General features: G+C 40.4%; 3 protein-coding genes across 11 annotated transcripts in view; 2 read left to right on the forward strand and 1 right to left on the reverse strand.

Annotated features, from left to right (window-relative positions):
* Positions 1-11,070, forward strand: part of LOC100880638 (aquaporin AQPcic) — a 30,884-nt gene extending 19,814 nt beyond the window's left edge. For 3 of the 4 annotated variants that reach the window (XM_076541651.1, XM_076541648.1, XM_012283412.2), the window contains 4 exons: positions 7,546-7,733; positions 8,039-8,182; positions 8,856-9,311; positions 10,010-11,070. In XM_076541651.1, coding sequence (XP_076397766.1) covers positions 7,546-7,733; positions 8,039-8,182; positions 8,856-9,311; positions 10,010-10,015 — 794 coding nt within the window. In that variant the 3' untranslated portion in view covers positions 10,016-11,070. Of the gene's footprint in view, positions 1-6,438; positions 6,597-7,545; positions 7,734-8,038; positions 8,183-8,855; positions 9,312-10,009 lie in introns of those variants that run through there. The other variant, XM_076541650.1, reaches the window with a different exon arrangement.
* The window catches only part of LOC105662258 (uncharacterized), a 44,453-nt gene extending 30,187 nt beyond the window's left edge, over positions 1-14,266 (reverse strand). The window contains exons 1-4 of one of the 4 annotated variants that reach the window (XR_013041118.1): positions 13,697-13,988; positions 13,343-13,503; positions 12,975-13,138; positions 12,021-12,124 (exon numbers count right to left, since the gene is read on the reverse strand). Coding sequence is in view for 2 of the 4 variants with exons in the window: in XM_076541646.1 (XP_076397761.1) it covers positions 12,975-13,003 (29 nt within the window). In the remaining 2 variants the exon portion in view is untranslated. Of the gene's footprint in view, positions 1-12,020; positions 13,139-13,342; positions 13,504-13,696 lie in introns of all 4 variants that reach the window. The other 3 variants (XR_013041117.1, XM_076541646.1, XM_076541645.1) reach the window with 3 other exon arrangements.
* A 194-nt stretch (positions 14,267-14,460) lies between these two features.
* alpha-Man-IIb (alpha-Mannosidase class II b) overlaps positions 14,461-25,700 on the forward strand; it is a 118,183-nt gene continuing 106,943 nt past the window's right edge. For 2 of the 3 annotated variants that reach the window (XM_012283415.2, XM_003702435.3), the window contains exon 1: positions 14,461-14,885. The gene's annotated coding sequence lies outside the window, so the exon portion shown is untranslated. Of the gene's footprint in view, positions 14,886-16,134; positions 16,192-25,700 lie in introns of those variants that run through there. The other variant, XM_076541627.1, reaches the window with a different exon arrangement.

Consider the following 25,700-nt stretch of genomic DNA (forward strand, 5'->3'; position numbering starts at 1 on the left):
TCAGGGACGGCGCTACAAGTGTCACGGGTTGCACAGTTAAAATGCCTTTAATATTCATTTCTGCATACATCTGCATTTTTAAATATATTATTTTTATCTTCTTAGAATTTCTTTATGCTCTGATTTTGCAGTTGGTTCTGAATGTCCAGGAAAATATGTAAAATCGATATTTGAATTTGTCATATGAGGACACTATTGATCTCCAGCTCCTAAAATATCCTTTATTGCCAAGAAATTTGTATACAGATTATGTTTAGGGTCAAATTGAACCACTTGCTATGGAAAGTACTTCCATTGCTAGGTTAACTAAACCTAGTTTAAAAGAAATCCCAGTTAAGTCCCCGAATAAGGCTTCCTCCGAATTCCCCTAACTCCTCCGCCTTGAAACTTATCAATCAGGTTACGCGTTTAAGGTTAAGTTTCCCCCATTACTATCATCAACGAGATTTCTGCGAAACAAACGATGTCACGATCAACTCTGACGTTTATCAAGCACTATAAAAAACACGATTATCGTTTGACACAGCTGCGAGATAACGTACGTAACCGAGCATTAACGGAGCGTGTACCGGGAGAAATTGAAATGATCCACGTATTGAATGAATATCCAGAGCGAGGTGAATGGAGAGCGTACGAAATGGTAGGAAAATCGTGGGACGCGACGTAAGGGTCGATATCTCGGGTAAACGTAATCTGGAAAACTTCCGCTGTGTGTTATGCATGCATAGAAAATTGGTCGGCCATCTTTTTTATCTGACATGTCCCGTCTACTATCTGACAGAGCAAATAGGGAAATTGCGTTATCGGGTCGAGGTTCAAACGATAACACTTTGCTCCCGGTGTCCTTGTCTCGTTTCGAAAACTTCCATCTGTTTATCGTTAGTTTCTTTGATATGTTAATATCGGCCGAGAGATAATTACGCGTCGAGCCTCTTATCGATCGATTTCGCTTCGTAGGTAGGTCGGGAAATGATATTTTTCGAGGTGGTTTTTTAGAGGTTTTGGAGAGGGTGTAGGTCTGTGTGGAGTTTGGGGAAGGGGACAATTTGGGGAAGTGGAGAAATTGGGGAAGTGGAGAAATTGGGGAAGGGGACAATTTGGGGAAGGGGACAATTTGGGGAAGGGGACAATTTGGGGAAAGGGACAATTTGGGGAAGGGGACAATTTGGGGAAGGGGACAATTTAGGGAAGGGGACAATTTAGGGAAGAGGACAATTTGGGGAACTGGACAATTTAGGGAAGGGGGTAAATTGGGGAACTGGACAATTTAGGGAAGGGGGCAAATTGGGGAACTGGACAATTTGGAGAACTGGACAATTTGGGGAACTGGACAATTTGGGGAACTGGACAATTTGGGGAACTGGACAATTTAGGGAAGGGGGTAAATTGGGGAACTGGACAATTTAGGGAAGGGGGCAAATTGGGGAACTGGACAATTTGGAGAACTGGACAATTTGGGGAACTGGACAATTTGGGGAACTGGACAATTTGGGGAACTGGACAATTTGGAGAAGGGGACAATTTGGGGAACTGGACAATTTGGAGAAGGGAACAATTTGGAGGAGGGGACAATTTGGGGAACGGGACAATGTAGGGAACGGGACAACGTGGGGAACGGGACAACGTGGGGAACGGGGCAATCTGGGGAACGGGACAATTTAGAGAGAGGACCATGTAGGGAACAGGACAACGTGGGGATGGGACAATATGGGGAACGGGACAATTTAGAGAAGAGGACAATGTGGGGAACGGGACAACGTGGGGATGGGACAATATGGGGGAACGGGACAATTTAGAGAAGAGGACAATGTGGGAAACAGGACAATTTGGAAATTTAGGGATTTGCAATTTGAGAAATTTGAGATTTTGTAATTTGGGACTTTTGGAACATGAAAATGCAGAATTTTCTAGAATTATAAATTTAGTAATACATGAATTTGCAAACTTACAAATTGGAGAATATAGAGACCGCCATATAAAAACATACATTCTTAGAGATCCCAGAATTTATGTGAAGACATACATATTTCAAAAACTCAATACTAGAAAACTAAAAAAATCAAACAACAAAAACTTGTGTAAATAAAAAATTCCAAGTAGCAAATGTTCCCAAGATCGCGAGATTAAACGAAACTCTCGGCGCCTAAAATAACGCAGTTAATCCCTGATAAGTGTGAAACGTAGATAAGACCAAAAAATCTTGTAACAATAGTAAATAAAGTAATTTAGCACAAGGTAGATATAAGAAGAAGATTGGATCAATTTTCCATTATCCATGCGAAGAACATTTTAAAATTGAAACACAATGTTATATCGCGTTGTAGGATCGGTTTTCTAACGGCGAAGAATGTTGTAACGAGACTGTAAGAGGTGTTCGTACGAAACTATAAATTACCTGCAATTACGTTGCATCCAATTGCCTAGCAATTATCCATTCGCCGACTCGCGAGCGAAATTTTATCCGTCACGTTTTTGCAGGACAGCCTTGAAAAATTCTCCATTCTATAAAGGTACAGAGAATTTTCTTTTTTCGCTCGGTTTTATCGGACGGTTTAGCGTATTTGTTCAGTCGATTAACAACTCTTCAAGGTGATACAAGGAGATCATATTTCTTTCCGATTTATATTATCCGTATTGGATTAACTGATATCTATAAACAATCAGATTAAACGAATAAAATACAGTCGGAAAAAGAGCGGGCTTTAATGAAACGTGCGGATTAAACAGCGGCGAAATATTTGTGAAATTCCTGGGATTTATCGCGTAACGTAATTCGAGGAATTTAGTTGAAAACCTGCAAATTGGAACGAGGAAACGTTCTAATTCCTGTTTTCTAGTCTTACATCACTGACTACGTTCTATTTTTATCGTATTGGTTATACTTTCAAATCGTAGGCGATAAAAATGTACTTCCTATTATGAAACAACCTGTAGCATAATCGGTAGAGTGTATTATAAAATGATAGTCTTACGTCAAGTATTTTAGAATGCTTTTACTATTTGTACAAACTGTAAACAATATTATACTTCATAGGTTTTGTACAGTTATGATAAGGGTCCACCTGCTTTGAAACACCCTGTAGCACAATCTGCACAGTATATTATAAAATGATAATCTGATGATAAGTGCTTTAAAATGTTTTTATTATTTCTACAATACATAATCAATATTATACTTCATAGGTTTTGTACAGTTATGATAAGGATCCACCTGCTTTGAAACACCCTGTAGCATAATCTGTACAGTATATTATAAAATGATAATCTGATGATAAGTGCTTTAAAATGTTCTTATTATTTCTACAATACATAAACAATATTATACTTCATAGGTTTTGTACAGTAATGAAAAGGATCCACCTGCTTTGAAACACCCTGTAGCATAGTCTGCACAGTATATTATAAAATGATGATATAATGATAAATGCTTTAAAATGTTTTCATTATTTCTATAATACATAAACAATATTATACTTCATAGGTTTTGTACAGTTGTGATAAGCGTCTTCCTGCTTTGAAACACCCTGTAGCATAGTCTGTACTGTATATTATAAAATGATAATCTGATGATAAGTGCTTTAAAATGTTTTTATTATTTCCACAATACATAAACAATATTATACTTCATAGGTTTTGTACAGTAATGATAAGGGTCCACCTGCTTTGAAACACCCTGTAGCATAATCTGCACAGTATATTATAAAATGGTAATCTGATGATAAGTGCTTTAAAATGTTTTTATTATTTCTACAATACATAAACAATATTATACTTCATAGGTTTTGTACAGTTATGATAAGGGTCCACCTGCTTTGAAACACCCTATAGCATAATCTGTACTGTATATTATAAAATGATGATCTAATGATAAATGCTTTAAAATGTTTTCATTATTTCTATAATACATAATCAATATTATACTTCATAGGTTTTGTACAGTAATGATAAGGGTCCACCTGCTTTGAAACACCCTGTAGCACAATCTGCACATTATATTATAAAATGATACTCTTACAACAAGTTTAGAATGTTTTTATTACTTCTATAATACATAAACAATATTATACTTCATTTTCATACAGCAAATATATAGGTCCACCTCTTTTGAAACACCCTGTAGCAAAGTAATTTTTGCAACACATTTTATCTTGCTCAAACAGTTCCGTATGAAATGAATACTTTTTAAGAACGAGACTCTACAGTTACAATTATAGTCCGTTTAAAAAATGACGAGCCTCCAACTTTGTAACAGCCAGTACACAAGAGCAGAACGGAAGCTCCAGACTCGAGTTTCTCAGATAATATAAAACACAAAAGCAGGAAGAGTGACTTGCGATCACTTTCGATCTTCGTATATTATCTCGAACGCGTGGCCATCTAACAAGCAGCAAGGTGACGCAATGATTTATGATCGATCTTTTTGTCTCGTGACGCGTGTTTCTGCAAACAGGAGAATGCGATTTCGAAACATCATATTAAACGTATTAAAATTCTACGACCGATGGTAGCAGCCGCAACGATCATCGTAAACTTCGATTTATCGTCGATTCCTATCGATTTTGACGGGAAACGTGTTTACGTTTCGTAACAGCTATTCTTTGAATAGAGATGAGACTTTGATCTCCGCGATTGTTGCAAGTGATAAGTCCCTAGGACACTTCTGTTGGGGAATCCTAGTTAATTTTATTTGTAAATACAAATCACTTTTTGGTTCTTTTTTTATGGAAGGTACTTTGAATAGATTTTCATTGTTTTATCTTGTAATTTATTGTAATTTATTATATTGGTCAAGAAGCTACATTTGGAACTAGCAAGGTAAACCCTAGGGAACTCTAGATATTTCTTTCATTTAGAACATAAATAATCTATCATTTTTGTATAGGTGACAGGTCTTCTCTGTTTTTCGAGAACTACAATTTGTGACGTTTCAATTGTTATAGATTACTACAAGCAAAAGATTATAGGGAATTTATGAGATCGGTCTAGGGATCCCTAGATTAGTTTCATATAGGACGATATCAATAAATAGATTACACTGATTACAGATCCTGAATAAGTGATATATAATCAATAAATTACTAGATTAGAAAGCTACATGAGACTTAAGAAATCTGGGGATCCCTAGATATTCATACAAAAGTCTATTACTTTTCTTTTCATCAGATCTAGGAATTCTCAAACATTCAACCAAATGTCTGCTACGTTTCTTTTCATCAAATCTAGGGATCCCTAGACAGTCACTCAAATGTCTGTTACTTTTTTATTCATCAAATCTAGGGATTCCTAGACAGTCACTCAAATGTCTGTTACTTTTCTTTTCATCAAATCTAGGGATTCCTAGACAGTCACTCAAATGTCTATTACTTTTTTATTCATCAAATCTAGGGATCTCTAGACACTCACTCAAATGTCTGTTACTTTTCTTTTCATCAAATCTAGGGATCCCTAGACATTCACTCAAATGTCTATTACTTTTTTATTCATCAAATCTAGGGATTTCTAGACATTCACTCAAATGTTTACTACTTTTTTCTTCATCAAATCTAGGGATTCCTAGACAGTCACTCAAATGTCTGTTACTTTTCTTTTCATCAAATCTAGGGATTCCTAGACACTCACTCAAATGTCTATTACTTTTTTATTCATCAAATCTAGGGATTCCTAGACATTCACTCAAATGTCTATTACTTTTTTATTCATCAAATCTAGGGATCCCTAGACACTCACTCAAGTGGCTATTACTTTTTTTTTCATCAAATCTAGGGATCCCTAGACATTCACTCAAATGTCTATTACTTTTCTTTTCATCAAATCTAGAGATTCCTAGACAGTCACTCAAATGTCTGTTACTTTTTTATTCATCAAATCTAGGGATTCCTAGACAGTCACTCAAATGTCTGTTACTTTTCTTTTCATCAAATCTAGGGATTCCTAGACAGTCACTCAAATGTCTATTACTTTTTTATTCATCAAATCTAGGGATCTCTAGACACTCACTCAAATGTCTGTTCCTTTTTTTACCATCAAATTTTGGGGTCCGTAGACACTCACTCAAATGTTTACTACTTTTTTTGTCATCAAATCTAGGGATTCCTAACCACTCACTCAAATGTCTACTCCTTTTTTTAACGCTCTAATCCAATGTTGCTCTAACAAAATCTCTTCTACAGCCACAGGTCTTAATTTTACAACAACTAATTAACGAAAGAGCAAGCCCGAGATTCGCCAGCCAAATCCATTATTTACGTCCTTAATCAGTTCGCCAAACACTCGGTCGCTGGCGATACAGATAATTGAGTTGCAAAGATTAGCGAAATCCCTTATTATCTCGTCTAATCAATTATTTAGACAGTCGCGGGAGCGAACTAGGAAGCAGACGACACTGTGTAAGCGCGCGTGTTCGGTTATCGGTCGAATAAATATCGCACGCCTTAAAACGAATAATCATCCGACAAGACAGTTGTATCAATGCGTGCGGTGCACGCTGTCCTTCAACCTGTTAACTACTGCGCTCTGAAACTTACTCGCTCGGTGGAAGTGGTTCCGTGAACGCGTACCATCGAGGAACGTGCGCGTTAAAATGCCTTGTAATCACGGTGAGACATTGTATCAATCTGTTAATGGTCACTTTGCCTCCACGAAAATTAGTATTCGTTATCGTACGGGCTTTCTAGGCAATTTTTTTAACAGCCGCGACGGCTTAGTGTAATTACATAATTTACGCGATGGGTAATTTGAAACACGGTGATAGTAGCTCGACTCGAGTGTAGTGAAATTTCGGATGAAGGATAAACTTGCATTTGATGTGGGTTTAGGTCACTCAGTCAATCCACGTCAAAATTGAAAATTAAAGCCGCCAGTGGTTTGGTGCTTATATTCGAGAGCGCGAATTAAAGTTTGAAAAGCTCGAGACACCAGTTGTTAGAAGATTAAACGCGTTAGTCTTAAAGCGAACAAGGATGTCCTCGTCGACACCTGCCAGCCCGATAACACCATTCATACACGTTGAACGTTGTTCTCCGAGTGGAAAATGTCTGTCAGGCAGCGGAAGAAGCATTTTCACCGGATGAAAAATTAACGTGACATCTTGATGAGAAATGAGAGCTCTTCAAACAAGAGCTGGTACAACGAATAGTTGTTGATAGTGACCTGAATGTATACCAGGAAAAGAGAAACTTAATTTTTACTTTGATATCGAAGTTGACCCGGACTTTAAGGATAGATTCAATCTTTCAACGATTGTTCGAAAAGTTCCTCTTCCCGAGATATAAATTCAGTCTCGCAAGACTCCACGCACGCACAACTTAAAGAGATCAATACAGCCAGCTTCACCTAACCTTACATCTCCAGAAAAAACAGCTGTTAATTAAAAACGTCTTTCACTCCAAAGTATTATTTTGTCAGCTAGTCAACATTATCCTTTTATCATAAACCTTGGTCATAAATTTCTCAAGATAAGATAGCTTTGAACGTCGGGGAAATATAAATGATCAAATTGCACAGTCAATGAAAAATTGTGCGAGACTGATGTTTTTCGTTTCGCAGGCTTCAAGGGACTAATGCAAGGCGAGGGTGCCCTGAAGAACACGGTGCTGACCGCACTGGCAGAAACGATCGGGACGTCGATGTTGGTGTTCGTGGGATGCATGGGATGTATCGGCAGTCTTGGTGTGGTACCTTCCCATCTACAGATTGCCCTGACCTTCGGTTTGGCCGTGATGCTCGTTATTCAGGTCAGTGGGACGGCTTACGCGTACTCCTTGTACACATGGGCACGAAAATGCTCGGAGACCTTGGTCTTATTCGGAAACTTTTGTTGAAAAGCCACTGGTTACTTTGTTGAGATGCTGGAGAAATTGTGCTCCTTGCGAGCTCCATCGGAGAACTCGATTGCTATAGTGGTACTCCTTATATTTTCCTGCGCCGGGGGCTGCGGGGTAGGAAACTGAGGTTACCTAAGGGAGGAGGAAAATATAAAGACTGTTCAATAAGAAAACCAAATATTCTTACTTTTATTGAAAAGATTAATCTGTTACAGTCTATTGGGCACATCAGTCATGCCCATATTAATCCGGCGATCACAGTGGGCGCAATGGTCCTAGGGAAGAAGACGATTCCTCAAGGTATTGTGTATATTCTGTCCCAGCTGATTGGCAGTGTGATGGGCTTTGGGATGCTGAAGGTTAGTATGAAATTTTGTGATCTATTCATAAACAATCGACAGACTTCTGTTGGCATATACAAGTGCTTTCGTTCGATAACTTACATTAGAATCACTAAAATAGAGTCGTAAAAATGAAACGTACAGCACATAGTTACACGTGCATGCCACAGTTAATCCCGCGAACACGTATCAAAACATAAACAGTGTAAGACAAAAGCGAACAGATAAACCGTAATGAAACCATGTTGAGATCAACGTTCCTCCGATAAAGCGTGCTGCAAATTAAAGGGAACCTTGCCCCCGGCTTCTGTTTATCAGGGTTCAAGACCTCTGTTTAATCACTGCCTCAAGAGTGTCGCAAACGTCACTTCAGAACCAGTATCTTGCGTAACATACTTTCTAGATACTCAGCTATATTTGGTTGAAAATAAAAAATGTTATGTTCTATATTTTTATACTCTGCATTCTGATACCTCTGATATCTCAACTGAGACAGGAGAGGGGTTTCTAAGAAAACATACAAAGATCCTTAGTCTCAATTAAGGGAAGCCAAAATTATACTCCGGTAATATGAACAGTAGCTAGGATTATCTCAGGTAACACTGAGGAATCTCGATTACGTAGTGGCATCATCAAGTTACCCAAATCACTCCTATCAGTTTTCCCGCCATAATCAAACATCGCATTTCAGGTGGTGACACCAGCGGAGCGTTTAACCGCCAGCACTGTGGAGGACGCACATTTGTTCTGCGTGACGGATTTGCACTCGGACCTCACAGCAATCCAGGGCTTGTTGCTCGAAGGAATATCCACAGGGATTCTGATGTTAGTCGCGTGTGCCGTGTGGGACATCAGGAATCAGCAGAACACCGATTCGGTGCCGCTCAGATTCGGCATGACGGTGACCGTGTTGGCCATCGCGTTCGGTCCCTACACGGGCTGCAGTATGAACCCTGCCAGGTCGTTGGCTCCCGCTCTGTGGAACAACCAATGGTCTCACCATTGGATCTACTGGTTCGGGCCGATCGGCGGGTCCCTGTTGTCCTCTTTCATGTACAAGACCATCTTCGGGTGCAAAGAGGAGGTTGAGGAGGATACCGTGCCGGAAGCCGTAGCGCTGAACAGCGTCGAAATTCAAAAGGCTGAGGTGGGACTATCTGCGCCATAACGTTCCGCGTATCTTGAGTAGCACTATCCTAAAGCTTTTAGTCCAATCTTGACTCTTGTTTAAAAGTTTAGCGCGTTTTATTGCTCTTTCCTGTCTGCTTGTCACCTTTGCATCTACCTGTGAGGTTGAGCGGACAACACGACCGCAGATGGTAAGAGCGATACCACGCGTTAACGACGTCCTCGTTCAACTTCTAAAGCTATAAAGCGAACGGGAACCGGTCGCCTTTATCATGTTAACGCCATGCACGCCGTGCATCAAGCTTTTTCGCGAGACACGGATTATCTTGTAAGGGCTGGCTGTAAAAGGTCGACGATAAATCGCTCGGCCGGGCAAGGAAGTTCGGCGAGGCTGGTTTTACGGTGCGCCAAGATTTAACGTCCCCGGTTTACCGTCGATGGGCAACCTAACGCGGATCAGCCGCAGGCCGTTTTCGGGATACCGTATCTCACTCTGTCGCTTAACTTCCCCTCGACATCCCTTCTTCCTCTGCCGGATTCTTTCCATCAAGTTTGTCTTGCATATTTTGTTGCCGGATTAAGTCATTTCACGGAACGGTTCGTCATTCCTGTTCAAGGTTGATCCTCAAATTCCTCTTAGGAATTTATCCTTCATTTTGTGTTCACTCAACGTTTTGAGAACAACGATGTGATATCAATGTTCTTGTTCTGTTGCAGCCCTGATCCGAGTAGGAGATGGACAGATCGAGGGTTGTTTATCGAAAACGTTCGAGTTACGGATCGATCGATGTTTCAGCGAGACACCACGAGAGTCTAAACATCGCGCTTGAACCGGACAAAGCTGAAGAACGCGATACACGATCATCAGAGTACTGGTCATGGTGTATCGCGATCAAACACCATAGATATCCTCGAACGACCCGCGAAATTGCAAGACTGTATCATGTAGGAAATTCCTTACGTTATCCGTTGCTGTCTGTACACAGTCGTCTCTCAACTGAATACTCGATTCGTAGATCTGTGCAAAGGGTGTGACCCAGGATTAATTATCGTTTGCAACGCGTTTCATCGCTTCGTCGAATTTCGACGTACAGTGGTTGTGAATTTAACGCCTTGATGGCCGCCATTAAGACTCTGATGCGATTTTGTACCCTCTATCAATTAGGAATGCGCAAGGCCCCTTAAGCCTAAGGAGGTACAGTAGGCTCTCGATATACTGCCGTGGTATGAGTGATGATAGGTGGCCATACAACGCAGGAGATTATCATTCCATTCTTGTTGAATCGTTCGTGCTTCAGCTTCGTCAGTTCCCTGTAGTTCATCCTCGGTACACTTCGGCTTCTGTCGGTCGTTTGGCCACACCCTCTCGAGTCTCCTTCCCCTAGTACATTTTCACTTGATCAATATAAATCATCTATATACGATTCTTTTAATAAAAATATTTTTACATTATAAAAAGTGCGAAAGGGTCATATAGAATTTGTGGCCGTCAAGGTGTTACCAAAACGCGCTTTTCGTTGAATATTGCTCAAATACTCCAGCGCCATTAAGCATACGTGTAATCGTTGTAACTAGAGAATTAAACAGTGTTGTAAATAGTTGATGCTTTCTATACCGTGTTATTTAGCAGAATGTCGAGTACACGTAGCACCATTTGCTCATCAAAATTGTAACGAAATTATGCGAGAATAGCTTAACTTATAAATGCCATTTGTAACATAGCTGTAAGTTAAGTGTACATACAAGAGGATAATTAAAAGACATTGAATAATTAAAAATGAAGTGTAATTTGCAAGATGCTGCAAACGTGACACGTGTTTCTTGAGACACACTGTACATCTCAGCTAAGGAGAGAGCAAAAAGAAAGGTTGTCGCGTTTTCTCGGTGGAAAGGAAAGTAATATTTCCGTATGATTTACATGCCGAGCGTCAGCTCGCTCGTTAATAATTCAATTTTCAATCTGCTCCTTAATGCTACTCCCCGAGCTACCACCTTTCCACTCCCGACCCTCCCTCTCTGCAAGTTCTCGCTCAGATTCGTTCCACGTTTCTTATTTCCCTCGGTTTTTACCCTAGTAGCACGACGTTCAGATAACAACGAGCTAAGACGGAAGTAATTACACCGACGCGACGGACGGAAATAAATATTTGCTGTGCAATTTGCAGAGAAGACCATGCGGATTCGATTTACTGGGTATCATGGAGAGATCCCTTGATTATTTTTCAATAATATAATATTCATACATTGATTATAATAACATAAAAAAGAAAATTTAACCTCATAATACAGTGAGGAGTAAACTGGTACCAAAATGGCATTGCTGACGCCATGTTTCCTGGCACCATATGACCTCTCTTTAAAACCCCAATTCTGCAACTCTAATTATCACCGAAGGCTAACAAATATTTATCAAGGAATAATTGAACTTGATCTAATTTTCAGCATAGCAGATGGTAAACCGAATCAAGTTTTGGCGATGCACAAAAGCGAGGTATGTCTGTAATCGGAAATGTGTACTAGATGGCGTAATTGCCCATTACGCCCATCGGATGATCTCGATTCCCAGAAAATATCCGAACGGTCGTTTAGAAAGCGTAACAAACGATATCGATGCTATGCACAGCCAATTAGACGGAAAAACTCGCGTTCCACTTTTCTACCATTTCATACCCAAACGAGAAAAAAAATAGTCAGCCGTACACGAAAGTTCTCTGTTCTAAATGCTTACGTTTATTCGTTGCTTCAAGTTGTTTGACCAAAAATCTTCAACTGCACAAAACTTCAGTGAGCTTGTTAACATACAATTTGTGTATTTCACTAATGAACTGCTTCCTGAAAATTGTGTGGGTAATTAATACATTTGCAATAACGGATTTAATTCATTTATTTGATACAAACTTATACATGTACTGTGTTTCTGGAATTCAATCAATTTCATATTCATATATTAATAAATAATACGTTTGGTTATTTGGACAAATAATTTATATGAAATTAGTTCAATTATTCTGTGCAAGCAATAATTAGCAGTTAATGATTTGTATGTTAATGGTTAAAATTTAAAACATCCACATAAATATATGCAAGGTGAATGAACTCAAATGAGACTGTGGCTTATGAACTAGGTCATGCATATCATGCATATCATCCATTTCTGTTAATTACTTACTGTATGGAGGGTATGCGCACTATTATCCCCCAGAGAAAATCTTGTTAAATTATATTCTTTAAAGTCAGTGCTTCTTCAGACATTAAGGGTACTTACCTTGTTCCAAATATTTCTTATACAAGTATTATATATTCAAGTAGAATGTAGAATAACATTAAAAGCGTGAAGCATTTATATTTAAGACAAAGTTGCTATAACTTATGACACATGTGACTGATTAATAATAAAGGCAGCTGATCTTCAAATTTCTAAACCCTTAAGTTTGAAAATCTACAAATCACTTCTAATATTAGAAGTTTAGAGATTTGAATCGAATAGTTTTATTTATTGGTCAAAAATCAAGAGACGATGAGGCCCTTACGGTAGCATTTGCATTAAAAATTTCAATTATACTTACAACTGTGCATCACATGAAATGACATTGCATTGTATATCATATTGTTTCATCAATCATATCCTTATCAAAACAGCATAAGTTTCCAGATGATTAAGGTTATAAAAAAACCCACTTACCTTGATAAATTGTCGACGAAAATCATCATGACTCACGTAAAAGGGTTCTATTGCACGCATTGACCTCCACGCGTTCAACAGTTGGATAGGTGACACGTTTTGGCGCGTAAATGACGTTTCCAAACGCTGTCATGACTGGCGAGATAAACAACGTCAATTTTTCCCTGTAATACATCAAATATATCATTCTGACGAATTTACAACAAGGTCGAAGTAAAACGCAATGAAATCAACTGCAAATTCGTGCACTTGTTCCGAAAAGTATCACGTGTCGTGCAAAAATTACGTTTGTCAAGCGAGACTCGTAACACGAATAGCGACGTTTTGCATATCGTAAAAAGAAATTATATATACGAGGATAACTGTACTTGTTGCGAATCCTGTTCGTAGAATCTCATAAAATTCTTCTCACTGCAATTACAAGGAACGTTACTTGCCCTTTCGTCGTGGATAAAATTCGTACTACGACATTCTGTGAACTGCGCATGCGCGACCGATCAGTCATAACTCCTGTTCGGTTCTTCCCTCGCTGAACAGAAAATGACGTATCGATAAATTCATCTGACTTTAAATTAGGGATATTAAAGATTAAATACGGTAAATAATGTCTATGAAAGTTTAATATGATTACGCAAATTTTGTATATAATTGCGGGATATAGAAAAGATATGTGCGTAAATGTATACTCATAAATTTGGATTTTGGTCGTATTTAATATTTACGAATATTTGAAATTTAACCTCAGTTGATATCTTAAGGGATAGTTTAATCGCTTAATCAAAGTATAATTGTAATTTTGATTCGTGATTAAAGACACGTACCATTGATATCAATCTCGACGAGAATAACGCTTGCTTCGAACTGTTCGTAGACTAACTACGAGACTCAATTGCAGTACCAACGTGGGGAGCAACTTGACGTAAGTAGTGACTTCCGGTCAGTGTAAATTTTGAATTTAATTCCATACATAACTAAAATAATCTGTTTAGATTGATGATTCGTATTTATTTCTTTAGTACAGTAAATAATTGTTCTGATATTTGTAAAAGTAATATAAAATTTCGTTTCATGTCAGGGCAAAAATATTTCTGGATTTGAATCTAAATATTCGTTAAAATAAAATGTGAATTGTATAAATTTATAGTAGAACTTGTTTGAAAAGGATTTGATCATGAAGGAACGTATTTTTATTGAAAATAGAAAACAATTCCTTTGACAGTAATGTAATATATTATAATTTGAAGTTGTCTCGAATATTGTACTGGAAAGCCCTTTACTAGGTACGATCCTGAGTGTAGCACCCTCTCGTTTTCTCCCACCCTCGTGAGTGGCATGGCGCCTGTCGTGTGTCTCTCTCGCTCATTTCGCGCAATCTCCTTGAGGAAGCCTCGCCACTCGTTGCTTCTTTGTCGTTCTACCTGCTTTCCCTTACTCCGGTGAATATCCGTCGATGGAGGGGCGCGGGTGAACGCGTTCGGAACGGGACGACAGTCCTTCCGCGGATTGCGGATATTGTGTCGCGAACTGTCGTGGCTACGATGTCCTTGCGTCCGTTTTCACTGCGATCGAATCGAAGGGAAGTGGCGTGCGGCCGTTTTTCGCGTCAGTGAGTGTGCTTCGTTTCGTCCCGAAGTTTCGATCGGGAGGACTCGTTTCACGGTCAAGCGTTCGTGCCTCGTAGTGTTTCTCGCGTCTTCGTCCGCGACGGTTCCTTTTCTCCTCGGCACCGGTCGAAAGGTTAGGTTTGCTCCTGTCACATCCGCGTGTTTCGTGCGACCGTACTTTCGTAGTGATTTCCCCGTGAACTACGGTGAATCTGATATTCGTGCATTAGTTGAAAGGAGTGCAAGAAACGACGGTTACGATTCTTTGGCGCCCTTCGCTGGACGGCACCACGCCTGAAATTTATCAGTAAGTACAAAATTATCTAACTGCGGTTTTCTATGACGTCTATATCTAATTTAAATATTTTCCTATGTGCAATCGAGAGTTTTATTATCGTTGCGTTGCAAACGAAGGTCGAACAGTTAAGCAATTTCAAATAAACAGTCGCATTTTTCGAGAATTTTTTTCGAGTTTTGTATCGATTGCCGTCGATCGAGCGCGTTTTCTTGACGCGACGCGTTTGTTTATAAAGAGTGGTTAAGTAGCAGCGCGCGCAACCACCAGTTTGAAGTCGACCGTTAATCCAACTGTGGCTTAAATTCTTTTTTTAAATCAGTATACTCGAGCCTCGAGCAAAGTCTTAAAATTCGATAAACACTTAATCCTCTCTCAAGAAGAGTTTAATTTAAATTCCATTCAACTTTTAATTTATAGTGGAGTCTCTTCGAATCTTTGGTCGAGACTAACCTACATTTAATTGTAAATATTCTTTTATAAGCGAAATCTTTTGATTCGCGTTTCAAAGGAGCGATTTAAAAACGCAGCTTAGAGCATAGAAATTGAGGTAAGCGATAGGGGACGCGAATTTTGTGGACGATCGCTAGGGAGAAGCGGAAGTTCATCTCCGGTCTAACGGAGAAACGCGTAACGAAGTCAATCATCTTTGCTTGCTCGTTTGCCCCGGACTCCTCGAGACTCCGTATTAATTAACCTTTCTGACAAGTTATTAGCGCCACGAGATCAAAGGCGTCACGGTATTACTCTCTCTTCTCCGCCATCCTCTTTTTCTTATTTTTTTTTAGCTTTCCCATTTCGGTCCGCCTAGATCGTCGAAGCATGGCGTGTAATTAAGACGACCATCGCATGCCTAGGTGTTTACTTTGATTACCCTGTTTACAAAGCTACGAAGCAGAAACGTGTTACGAAAGCGAAGAATTCGAGTTTGTCTGGAGCGTTACCGCATCGAGAACGATTTAACCCATTAGCATTATATTACACTTGCGTTGTCCAATAAATCCGCGAGCAAAATGGCTTATGTTAGCAACGTTTCTTACGTCATAAAATTATATCTATATTTCACAACCCGTCTAAACTTTATTTTATTGACTCTATCATTTTTTATAGATACAATTATACTTTTTATTTACTAATTATTTACCTTTATCAATTTTCTTTTTTCAGAAAATGTGGATTGGAAAATTTACTGTATTTAAGTTTTCATGAATACAAAAGTATTGTCAGGTATCTTTTTAAATACGCCTGAAATTTATCAGAAATGTGAATTGGAAAATTAACTGTATTTAAGTTTTCATGAATACAAAAGGATTGTCAGGTATCTTTTTAAATACGCCTGAAATTTATCAGAAACGTGAATTGAAAAATTAACTGTATTTAAGTTAAGTCATGAATACAAAAGGAATCTTGTCAGGTATCTTTTTAATTAATTTTAATTTTCATTTAATTAATTAATTTCAGTTTTCATTTAATTAATAAATTTTAGTTTTCATTTAATTAATCAATTTTTAATATCTATTTTCACTAATAAATTTTTATTATTTCACTAAATTTGTTACATACAACCATTTGAAATTTAAACAGTTTCAACTACTGTTTAAAGACTGATCAGTAAATAAGTGATTATAAGTAAGTAGTTAAAACAGCGTTGAAAAATATAAAGTAGCGTTTCATAGTCGAGAGCTTAATTGTTCAATCGACGATTAAAAAGTTCTTTATCACAGTCGTTTGAGATACGTTCCCGTCAAAGACAGTCAGAATGGGAGTGGTCCGTTTAATTTCTCGTTTAACCGTCCAAAGAAAGAAACTCGGTGCGGCGTGCACGTAGAGTCGGGCGCAGACGTGACGTGCAGTATGTGCCCCCCACCGACGTCTTTGTACGCTGAGAAATTTCTTTGTTCCGAGTGGCGTTCTTTGTCGAAAGTTCCCCATTGGCAGAGGCCACCTGCGCCTCTCGATACCTGTTTTCGTGCATACGTTGCACTCCGTGCTTGCATTTTGCACGCACCCCGTGCTACAAGAGACGTTCCCTTTTCTTCTGGGGCACCTGCCTTGTCCTTTTTTGCTCGACATTAATCGTATATCTATTCTGTAGGTAATAAGAAAATTAACTAAGGATTTGCTTTCTGGGATACGTATGGATTTTTTAATATGAAGGTCGTTCTGAACAACTTTCTACTTGCATGTAATCCAAGGACCTGCACTGTTACGTTATTATTTTAGTGAGAAAAAATAAATGTGTTGAGAGTCACTGTACAATAAAGAAAAGCCTTAACTCTGGAGACAGTCAATGAACCTAAGGAAACAATATATTTAATTAGGCAGGTATTAAATTAATTTATTATTTTAAAAATATTTTTATATTTTATTTTAAATGAGCCCCATATTCCAACAGCGATACGGTGATAAAATTACGTTGGGAGCCAGCACGTGTCTCGAAGACCAGATTTAGGGATTGCGTAACAATGGGGGCCTTAAGTGGCAGCTGTGGTCCCCGTTTCATTACCGGGCAACGGAAAGTTTCCAACGAGAACGGACATAGAAAAAAGCAGCTACGACTCGCTGGTGTTTGTTTTGAAACGCGTGCACGTGGCCGTAACGCTTAGAGGCTCGCGCGTGTAACGCGTTGAAAGAGACAGTGGTCGAAGGAGAAAGAAAGATGGAAGGATCGTGCTGCGTGGGAACTGGGTATTGATCACGCGTTTCAATCGGATGCTGATTTTATGATAATGCGATAATCGTGGTTTGAGTTTGTACGACTTTATGGGAATATTGGGTTTATAAGGAAAGTAAAATGAAATTGAAGGTGACTCGGAAGGTCAGGGTTCACAATGTGACTTCCAGTAAAAGTATTCCTGAAGAAAAATAACCTGGACGCCAGTTGGTCCTTAGGCCTTGGGTCCATTGACTCTGCAGAGGCTATTGTAAACCCAGTGACTCTCAACACAGATTTTTAAAAAGAAAATTAAACGAGTTAGAATGACAAGTTTAAGAAAGACATCAAATATATCAACAGAAGTAATAAGAAAAGCACAGGAGACGGAGACAGTTAATGAATGGAATTAAACGAAAAATGTTACGTAATAACGTGTTAAGATGAGATAAAGGAATTTGTAGAATAATCCATAGTCGACGCTAGAATTCTTTTCATCGCAAGTTATTAGGCAATTAGCTGGAACGCGTGGGCAGCCTGGCCAGAGCGTGAATAGATAATTACACTCACACAGAATCATCTAGTTAAATTGGATTCATACTGCTCTGAACACGTACACGTACATTTAACGCTAATTCATCTTATTTCTTTATCTTTTTTTTTTAACGAGCTGCTCGTTAATTTCTTTGTCGTCACATATTCCGGTCGCACGTGAAACATTAAATCTTTTTACGGAATAGTTTCGAAAATTACGAGCGTGGAATTCCAAGAAAAATTGCAATTAAAGGGAGAAATTTAAGCACGCCATCAAAGTTAATCTTAATACGATCTAGGCCTATCCCGGACTGCAATTTACCCAATCTCTGATTTAATCAAGCTCTAACGCAGTTTTATTTCGTCGCCAGGAGATTTTCTCGTTCTGGATGATTCTCTTGTGTCGCTGGAATAATTGTTTTAAGCAGATACGAAGTCGGGGACTTAAGTTCAGTCGTTCCACGACGGCAATAATTTCGAGATGCAACCCGCCGCTGGAAGGAACGTTGCATCGTGTAATCTCGAAACGTTTAATTCCCTGGGCCCTCATTAAAACGATCCAGTTCTCGTGGCTGAAAATAACGAGAGCTTTAATTGTCGCCTCTAACGAGAGGCTACAATTGCTACGCCACTATCTACTCCTTTGTGTATCACAGTTTATACTTGGCTTTTTTTCTAATATATTCAGACGATTTCACCCAGTTCAATTGGCTTGTGAGTAGCAGCAGAATATATTCAATAGACATTCAAGCTGAGTAAACATTGGCCTGGCAAGGATTAGTCGAGATAATCTGGTAGGAGTACTGGGTATTCAAGCTCAACAGAGTAACTTAGGATCAAGTGGAAGTGTGTAGACACAAATATAATTCAGTAAAGATCAAACCCTGAGATTAGTTGATCTAATTGGTATATATAGACTCAAGCTTAACAGAGTAACTCAGGATCAGGTGGAAGTGTGTAGACATAAATATAATTCAGTACAAATCAAATTAACCTAGAGATTAATGGATCTAACTGACAAAGATGGACTCAAGCTCAACAGAGTATCTTAGGATCACATGAAGAGTAGACACAAATATAATTTAGTATGGGTCAAACCCTGAGATTAGTTGATCTAATTGGTATATATAGACTCAAGCTCAACAGAGTAACTCAGGATCAAGTGGAAGTGTGTAGACACAAATATAATTCAGTACAAATCAAATTAACCTAGAGATTAATGGATCTAACTGACAAAGATGGACTCAAGCTCAACAGAGTATCTTAGGATCACATGAAGAGGAGACACAAATATAATTTAGTATGGGTCAAACCCTGAGATTAGTTGATCTAATTGGTATATATAGACTCAAGCTTAACAGAGTAACTCAGGATCAAGTGGAAGTGTGTAGACACAAATATAATTCAGTACAAATCAAATTAACCCAGAGATCAGTTGATCTAACTGACAAACATAGACTCAAGCTCAACAGAGTATCTTAGGATCACATGAAGAGTAGACACAAATATAATTTAGTATAGGTCAAACCCTGAGATTAGTTGATCTAATTGGTATATATAGACCCAAGCTCAACAGAGTAACTCAGGATCAAGTGGAAGTGTGTAGACACAAATATAATTCAGTACAAATCAAATTAACCCAGAGATCAGTTGATCTAACTGACAAACATAGACTCAAGCTCAACAACAGACTAACTTAGGATCACATGAAGAGTAGAGAGATAATTCAGTATAGACCATCAGGTTATTGGAAAATTTCTTTCCTCTTTTTTCAACGACAGACCTGACAAAGCTATAAACGCAAAACTTGGACTACCTGGCAATGCCGTTACCAGTCACTGCCATAGACGGCCCCAAAGAGAGAGTCCGAGGAACGCATTCCCCGCGTCACCGTTTAAAATTCTATGGCGCAGGCCAACGATCCGAAGGTCGATTAGACCCGGTCGTCCTTGCCTGGACCTCTTCCAGGTCCCCGCGTCTGTTGCTCCCCGTATCCACTTATTTCCGGGTAGCTTCAAAATTAGATTTTAAGCGACGATTACTTTTCTGGTCACTCGGTCGCTGATTATCGGTGAACCGTAAAATAAATTTTACCAAAGGGTGACGAACTAGAGCAAAACGTTGCGGTGTCCAGGGGACTCGCGTTGCAGTTGCGGTTTAGCGGTCTCGGTTGTGGGACCGTCTCGAGAAAAGTTGCTTCCGTTCGTCGGTAACTGCGTTTCTGACTCCCAGCCTCTCTCTTTTCGCCGATATATCGCCTAGCAACGAAAGCTGATAGCTGGCTGCGAATCGATAGCTAGTCCGTAACGCGATACCATGACACTACTTTGGTCCACGCTCTGTCGTTCATCCGGGTTATCTTTGTCCTTCCGTCTATCGACCCCTACGCACCCTCTGCCCTTGAGTAAATACGTTTATTCGCGCGCGGACAGCGACTGCGTGTAACCATGCAAATTCGCGTTGGCTCGCGAGGCGTGAACCGAGCAAAGTCAACCGTGACGCTGGTGCAAAACTTTTTTCCACTTTTTACGAATACAATATTGGCGGATTTCTGGTGTTTGAAGATGGACCAAAAGCAAAGATGGCTCGTACAGAATAATTGTGGTGTAGTTTTTATGGGAATCTTCATCTTCTGGGTGGACGACACTTGGCTACTAGGGTCAGTAACAACAGTTGGCTACTAGGGTTGGTAACAACAGTTGGCTACTAGGGTCGGTAACGACACTTGGCTACTAGGGTCAGTAACAACAGTTGGCTACTAGGGTTGGTAACAACAGTTGGCTACTAGGGTCGGTAACGACACTTGGCTACTAGGGTCAGTAACGACACTTGGCTACTAGGGTCAGTAACAATAGTTGGCTACTAGGGTCAGTAACAACAGTTAGCTACTAGGGTCAGTAACAACACTTGGCTACTAGGGTCAGTAACAAACACTTGGCTACTAGGGTCAGTAATAACAGTTGACTACAAGGGTCAGTAACAACACTTGGCTACTAGGGTCAGTAATAACAGTTTGCTACTAGGGTCAGTAACGACACTTGGCTACTAGGGTCAGTAACAACAGTTAGCTACTAGAGTCAGTAATAACAGTTGACTACAAGGGTCAGTAACAGCACTTGGCTACTAAGGTCAGTAATAACAGTTGGCTACTAGGGTCAGTAATAACAGTTTGCTACTAGGCTCAGTAACAACACTTGGCTACTAGGCTCAGTAACAACAGTTAGCTACTAGGGTCAGTAACAACACTTGGCTACTAGGGTCAGTAACGACACTTGGCTACTAGGGTCAGTAACAACACTTGGCTACTAGGGTCAGTAACGACACTTGGCTACTAGGGTCAGTAACAACACTTGGCTACTAAGGTCAGTAATAACAGTTGGCTACTAGGGTCAGTAACGACACTTGGCTACTAGGCTCAGTAACAACAGTTAGCTACTAGGGTCGGTAACAACACTTGGCTACTAGGGCCAATAATAACAATTGGCTACAAGGGTCAGTATGACCAGTCTTCATATGATCCCATCCTGATCACTTCAGCCTTCTGCTTGGCTCATGATGTGACTATCTGATGATCATTGCTATAAGTCCCATCATTCTTCTACAGTAGCAATATTCGCAAAAAATTTCTCTACCGTTTGACTTCACCAGAATTCGATTGTAGAGTACTCGTACAGATTATAGGGAGTGTTATTCTTCGTCAGACTGTTTTTAAATGACTACTCGTAAATGGTTCATTGGCCGATAACGCTCGTAAACCGATTAGATAGAAGATATCTTTATGGATTCCAGGTTTCTGCTGGCAACACGATTTTGTAATCGGCAAACACATCCAGCCCCGAATGCATTTTCCGAACAGCCATTTGCACGGTGAATTTATGGTTCGGTTAGGAGGCCAGACGAATAGCTGCAATCTGGAAAATAAACAGCCGGCCTGGTCAGCAAACGGCATCGACTTGCTCGCAGATTTATTCGCACGGACGCGCAAGAACGCGTTCCGCTGTCGTGGATTCTTATCCGATTCCTTCGTTTCCGTTCTTCGTTCCCGACGTCGCGATTAAACAACGCAGGCGCAAAGTTTTTTTCTCCGCTTTTTTTCCCCGAAACAACCAGGTAACCGAGTTCCGACAACAAAAAGAAGACTCGAGGAAGTTATGGTCGCGTATAAATTTCCGTTTGCGATATTTACGTTCGCCGTGTACATCATCCTGTTCCGTGAGTTAGCGGAGATAACTATCCCGTCGGGAATTTATCGTTGCGATACAAAATCCATTGGAAATTTATAAGTCTCCGGAATTCGAAACTTCGATACGAATGTGCGAATTTTCCGCAAGAAAATTGCGGAAAGAGGATTTTATTTATTCTGGTCAGTTAGGGATATTCCGAAACTGCAGAAACTTTCATCGACGTTTTCTGCGATCGGTTTCCCGAGCGTTTCTCCTAATAAGCGGTACACGATCGAGGAACGCGCGAAGCGTTGAAAGAAGCTCGAACGCCCGGAGAGAACCATATACGGCGGTGTCCAGGTCGTTGGCTCCGTTAAACCATCCAGAACGCATGGGTTACACGGTTAAACGCCTCTGTATAGTAAAGGATCGTTGGGAAAAGAATTCGTTCGGGAGACGATTACCGGTCGCTCGCAACCTTCGTTCTCCTTCCTCGGCGAACGGAAAACGAGATCTCCGTTCATGGACGCGCAGGAAAAGGGAAAGGACAACCATTGTGTTTTCGATCCATTATCCTTCGACGTCTCCGATATTTAAACAAACGGATCATTCTCGTTTGTCGTCTCTCCTTTATTCGATTAGCCCAGTTTTTTCCGACCCCTCGGCTCGCTATCGCGATATGCCGTATTATCAAATGAGCTGCAGGGTTAACGAGCGGAGCACGTTTCGAGCGTAATTAATATAATGAACGACTCGCTTTAACGTTAAAATAACGCGTTACGGAGAATAATAGCCGTTTCAGCCTTGTGTTTCACTGGGAACTAACTACAGGACCGATTCGAACACTTTCCCGATTTTACTGCCATTCGATGCTACACATGTTGTAACAGAACTCATCGACATTATTCTCTTGTATTTAACAATGCGTAATTATTTTCAGATCGGATTTATAACGAAGTTTTGTCGATCGATGACCAAAAATTTATGACTCGTTCGTTCGATCCTTTGCTCTACGATATCATGACGCACCAATGACGCACTCTGGATACACCCACTAGGCTTCCGTGATGTACTCGTGACGCACCAATGACACACTCGTGATGCATCTTTGACGCACTCTTGACACACTCTTGACGCACCTTTGACGCACTCTTGACACACTCTTGACACACTCTTGACGCACCTTTGACGCACTCTCGACACACTCGTGACGCACCAATGACGCATCCTGGACACTCGTGACGCACCTATGACGCACTCGTGACGCACCAATGACGCACTCTTGATACACCTGTGACGCACCAATGACGCACTTTTGATGTACCCTTGACGCACCAATGACGCACTCTGATACACCTGTGACGCACTCTGATACACCTGTGACGCACTCTGATACACCTGTGACGCACCAATGACGCACTCTTGATGCACTCTTGACGCACCAATGACGCACTCTTGACACACTCGTGACGCACCAATGACGCACTCTTCATGTACCCTTGACGCACTCTTGATACACCTGTGACGCACCAATGACGCACTCTTGACACACTCGTGACGCACCAACGACGCACTCTTGATACAGCCATGACGCACATGTGATGTACTTTCGACGCACTAACGACGCACTGTTGATGTACCCACGACGTACTCTTGATACACCCGTGACGCACCAATGACGCACTCTTGATACAGCCATGACGCACATGTGATGTACTTTTGACGCACTAACGACGCACTGTTGATGTACCCACGATGTACTCTTGATACACCCGTGACGCATCAATGACGCACTCTTGATACACCCAGAAGGCACTCGTGATATACTCTTGACGCACCAATGACGCATTCGTGATGCATCCTTGACGCACTCTTAATACACCTGTGACGCACCAAGGATGCCCTCTTGATACACCCACAAGGCCCCCCTAATGTACTCTTGATACACCAATAACGCACTCTTGATGCACCCTTGGCGCACTCTTTAAATAATGTAGAGAGCGCGGAAGTAAAGTGTCTCGAAATTGGAAATAATTGGAATTGGCGATAGCCCGTTATTTCGATCGACTAAAAGCGTAAACAGGAAGGTGGGTGGATCGGATTCGACGTCATCGTCACCGTGTAATTTCCCGTCGGGACTAATTTCCTCGCATGCATATTTATGCGTGCGCCAGGTTGCCCTGTAATGATAACGCGGATGCCAATTTTGTCGTTGCATCGAAGTTGCCCGCCCGTGGCTGATTGCAGCCTCTAGCCTGTGATCCGTCCTCCTGCTCATTGCTTCCCGGATAATCCGTAGCCAGAAACTATAAATTAGTCGATCCACGTAAGAGCGAGTTATCCGTTTGTTTGTTCATCAACGAATCTTTACGATCGAAGCTATAATTATTACGTAAGCAGTCATGGTAGATGCAAGTCATTATTAGCTAGAAAATTGCTTCGTCGACTGCACAGTTTTTCCAACAGGGGCTATTTCTGGGATTGGACGACGTTTAAACGTGTTTTGAGGTGACGATATTCGATATTGTAGCAGTCGAGCGGAAATTAGGTCTCCTGGGTCGTTGGTGGAATTATATTCATTCGGTTAAATGTTGTGTGTTGCAATTTTTGCGATAAAGAGGACTCGAGTGAAGGATAGTTAGGTTACTTCATATGTCTAGGGATCACTAGGTGACTCTTTAGTAGCCTTCGATGTAGTCTGTTAGGGACGAAGCCTTCATTTCTAAATTTTTATATTCATATCTTGTTCTAAACCTTATGTACTTCCACATTCACTTGGTCTATGTACTTGTACTTAGGTCCTTCGATCTAGGGATCACTAGATGACTCACAGGTACTCAAATGAAGGCAGCACGCCATTAAATCCTTGTCGTTCTTAATTGATCACGTTACTGCTGTTAAACTATCTACCAGTTGATCTCATTCAGTTGACACTTGATAGTTGATCTCCAGTATGTCCTCAGACACTACTAGGACTATCATTATAGTCCTAAGGACATTTCCTTAGAGCTCAAATGTCTTTAGGACTCACTAGATGACTCCTAAGTACCAAACCAACAAAATCTGTTGCTCTAAAATTATTTGACAAAGCCATTCCAGTGTAGTGCATAAACTACATCCGTTCTAGAGGTTCCCAGATAGCTCTCAGCTATCGAGCAACAAATCCCTTTGCTAATCCACAGATCCTCTCTTACGTCCCCACATGCCCAAACGATTACCATACTCGGGCCTAACTGCGGTATCGCCACCTGCTTCCTCCGCTAACCCTAAGCCTAATTTCGTGGAGTGCATAGTCAGTTGTCGAGTCCGTTTCGCGCGTGACCACGTCGATATTCGGGTCAGAACAAGCCGGTTATTTGCAAGCGGTGAAAGAGCGAGTAGGGAGCGATCTCCTGAGCTCTCGTCCCGTATTAAAATGCGCCAGCATGATTCTAATAGAAGGCATTACCGGCCCGGGGCTGGATGCAAACACGTTGT

The sequence above is a fragment of the Megachile rotundata genome, chromosome 16 (genome assembly GCF_050947335.1).
Source record: "Megachile rotundata isolate GNS110a chromosome 16, iyMegRotu1, whole genome shotgun sequence".
Taxonomy (NCBI): Eukaryota; Metazoa; Arthropoda; class Insecta; order Hymenoptera; family Megachilidae; genus Megachile; species Megachile rotundata.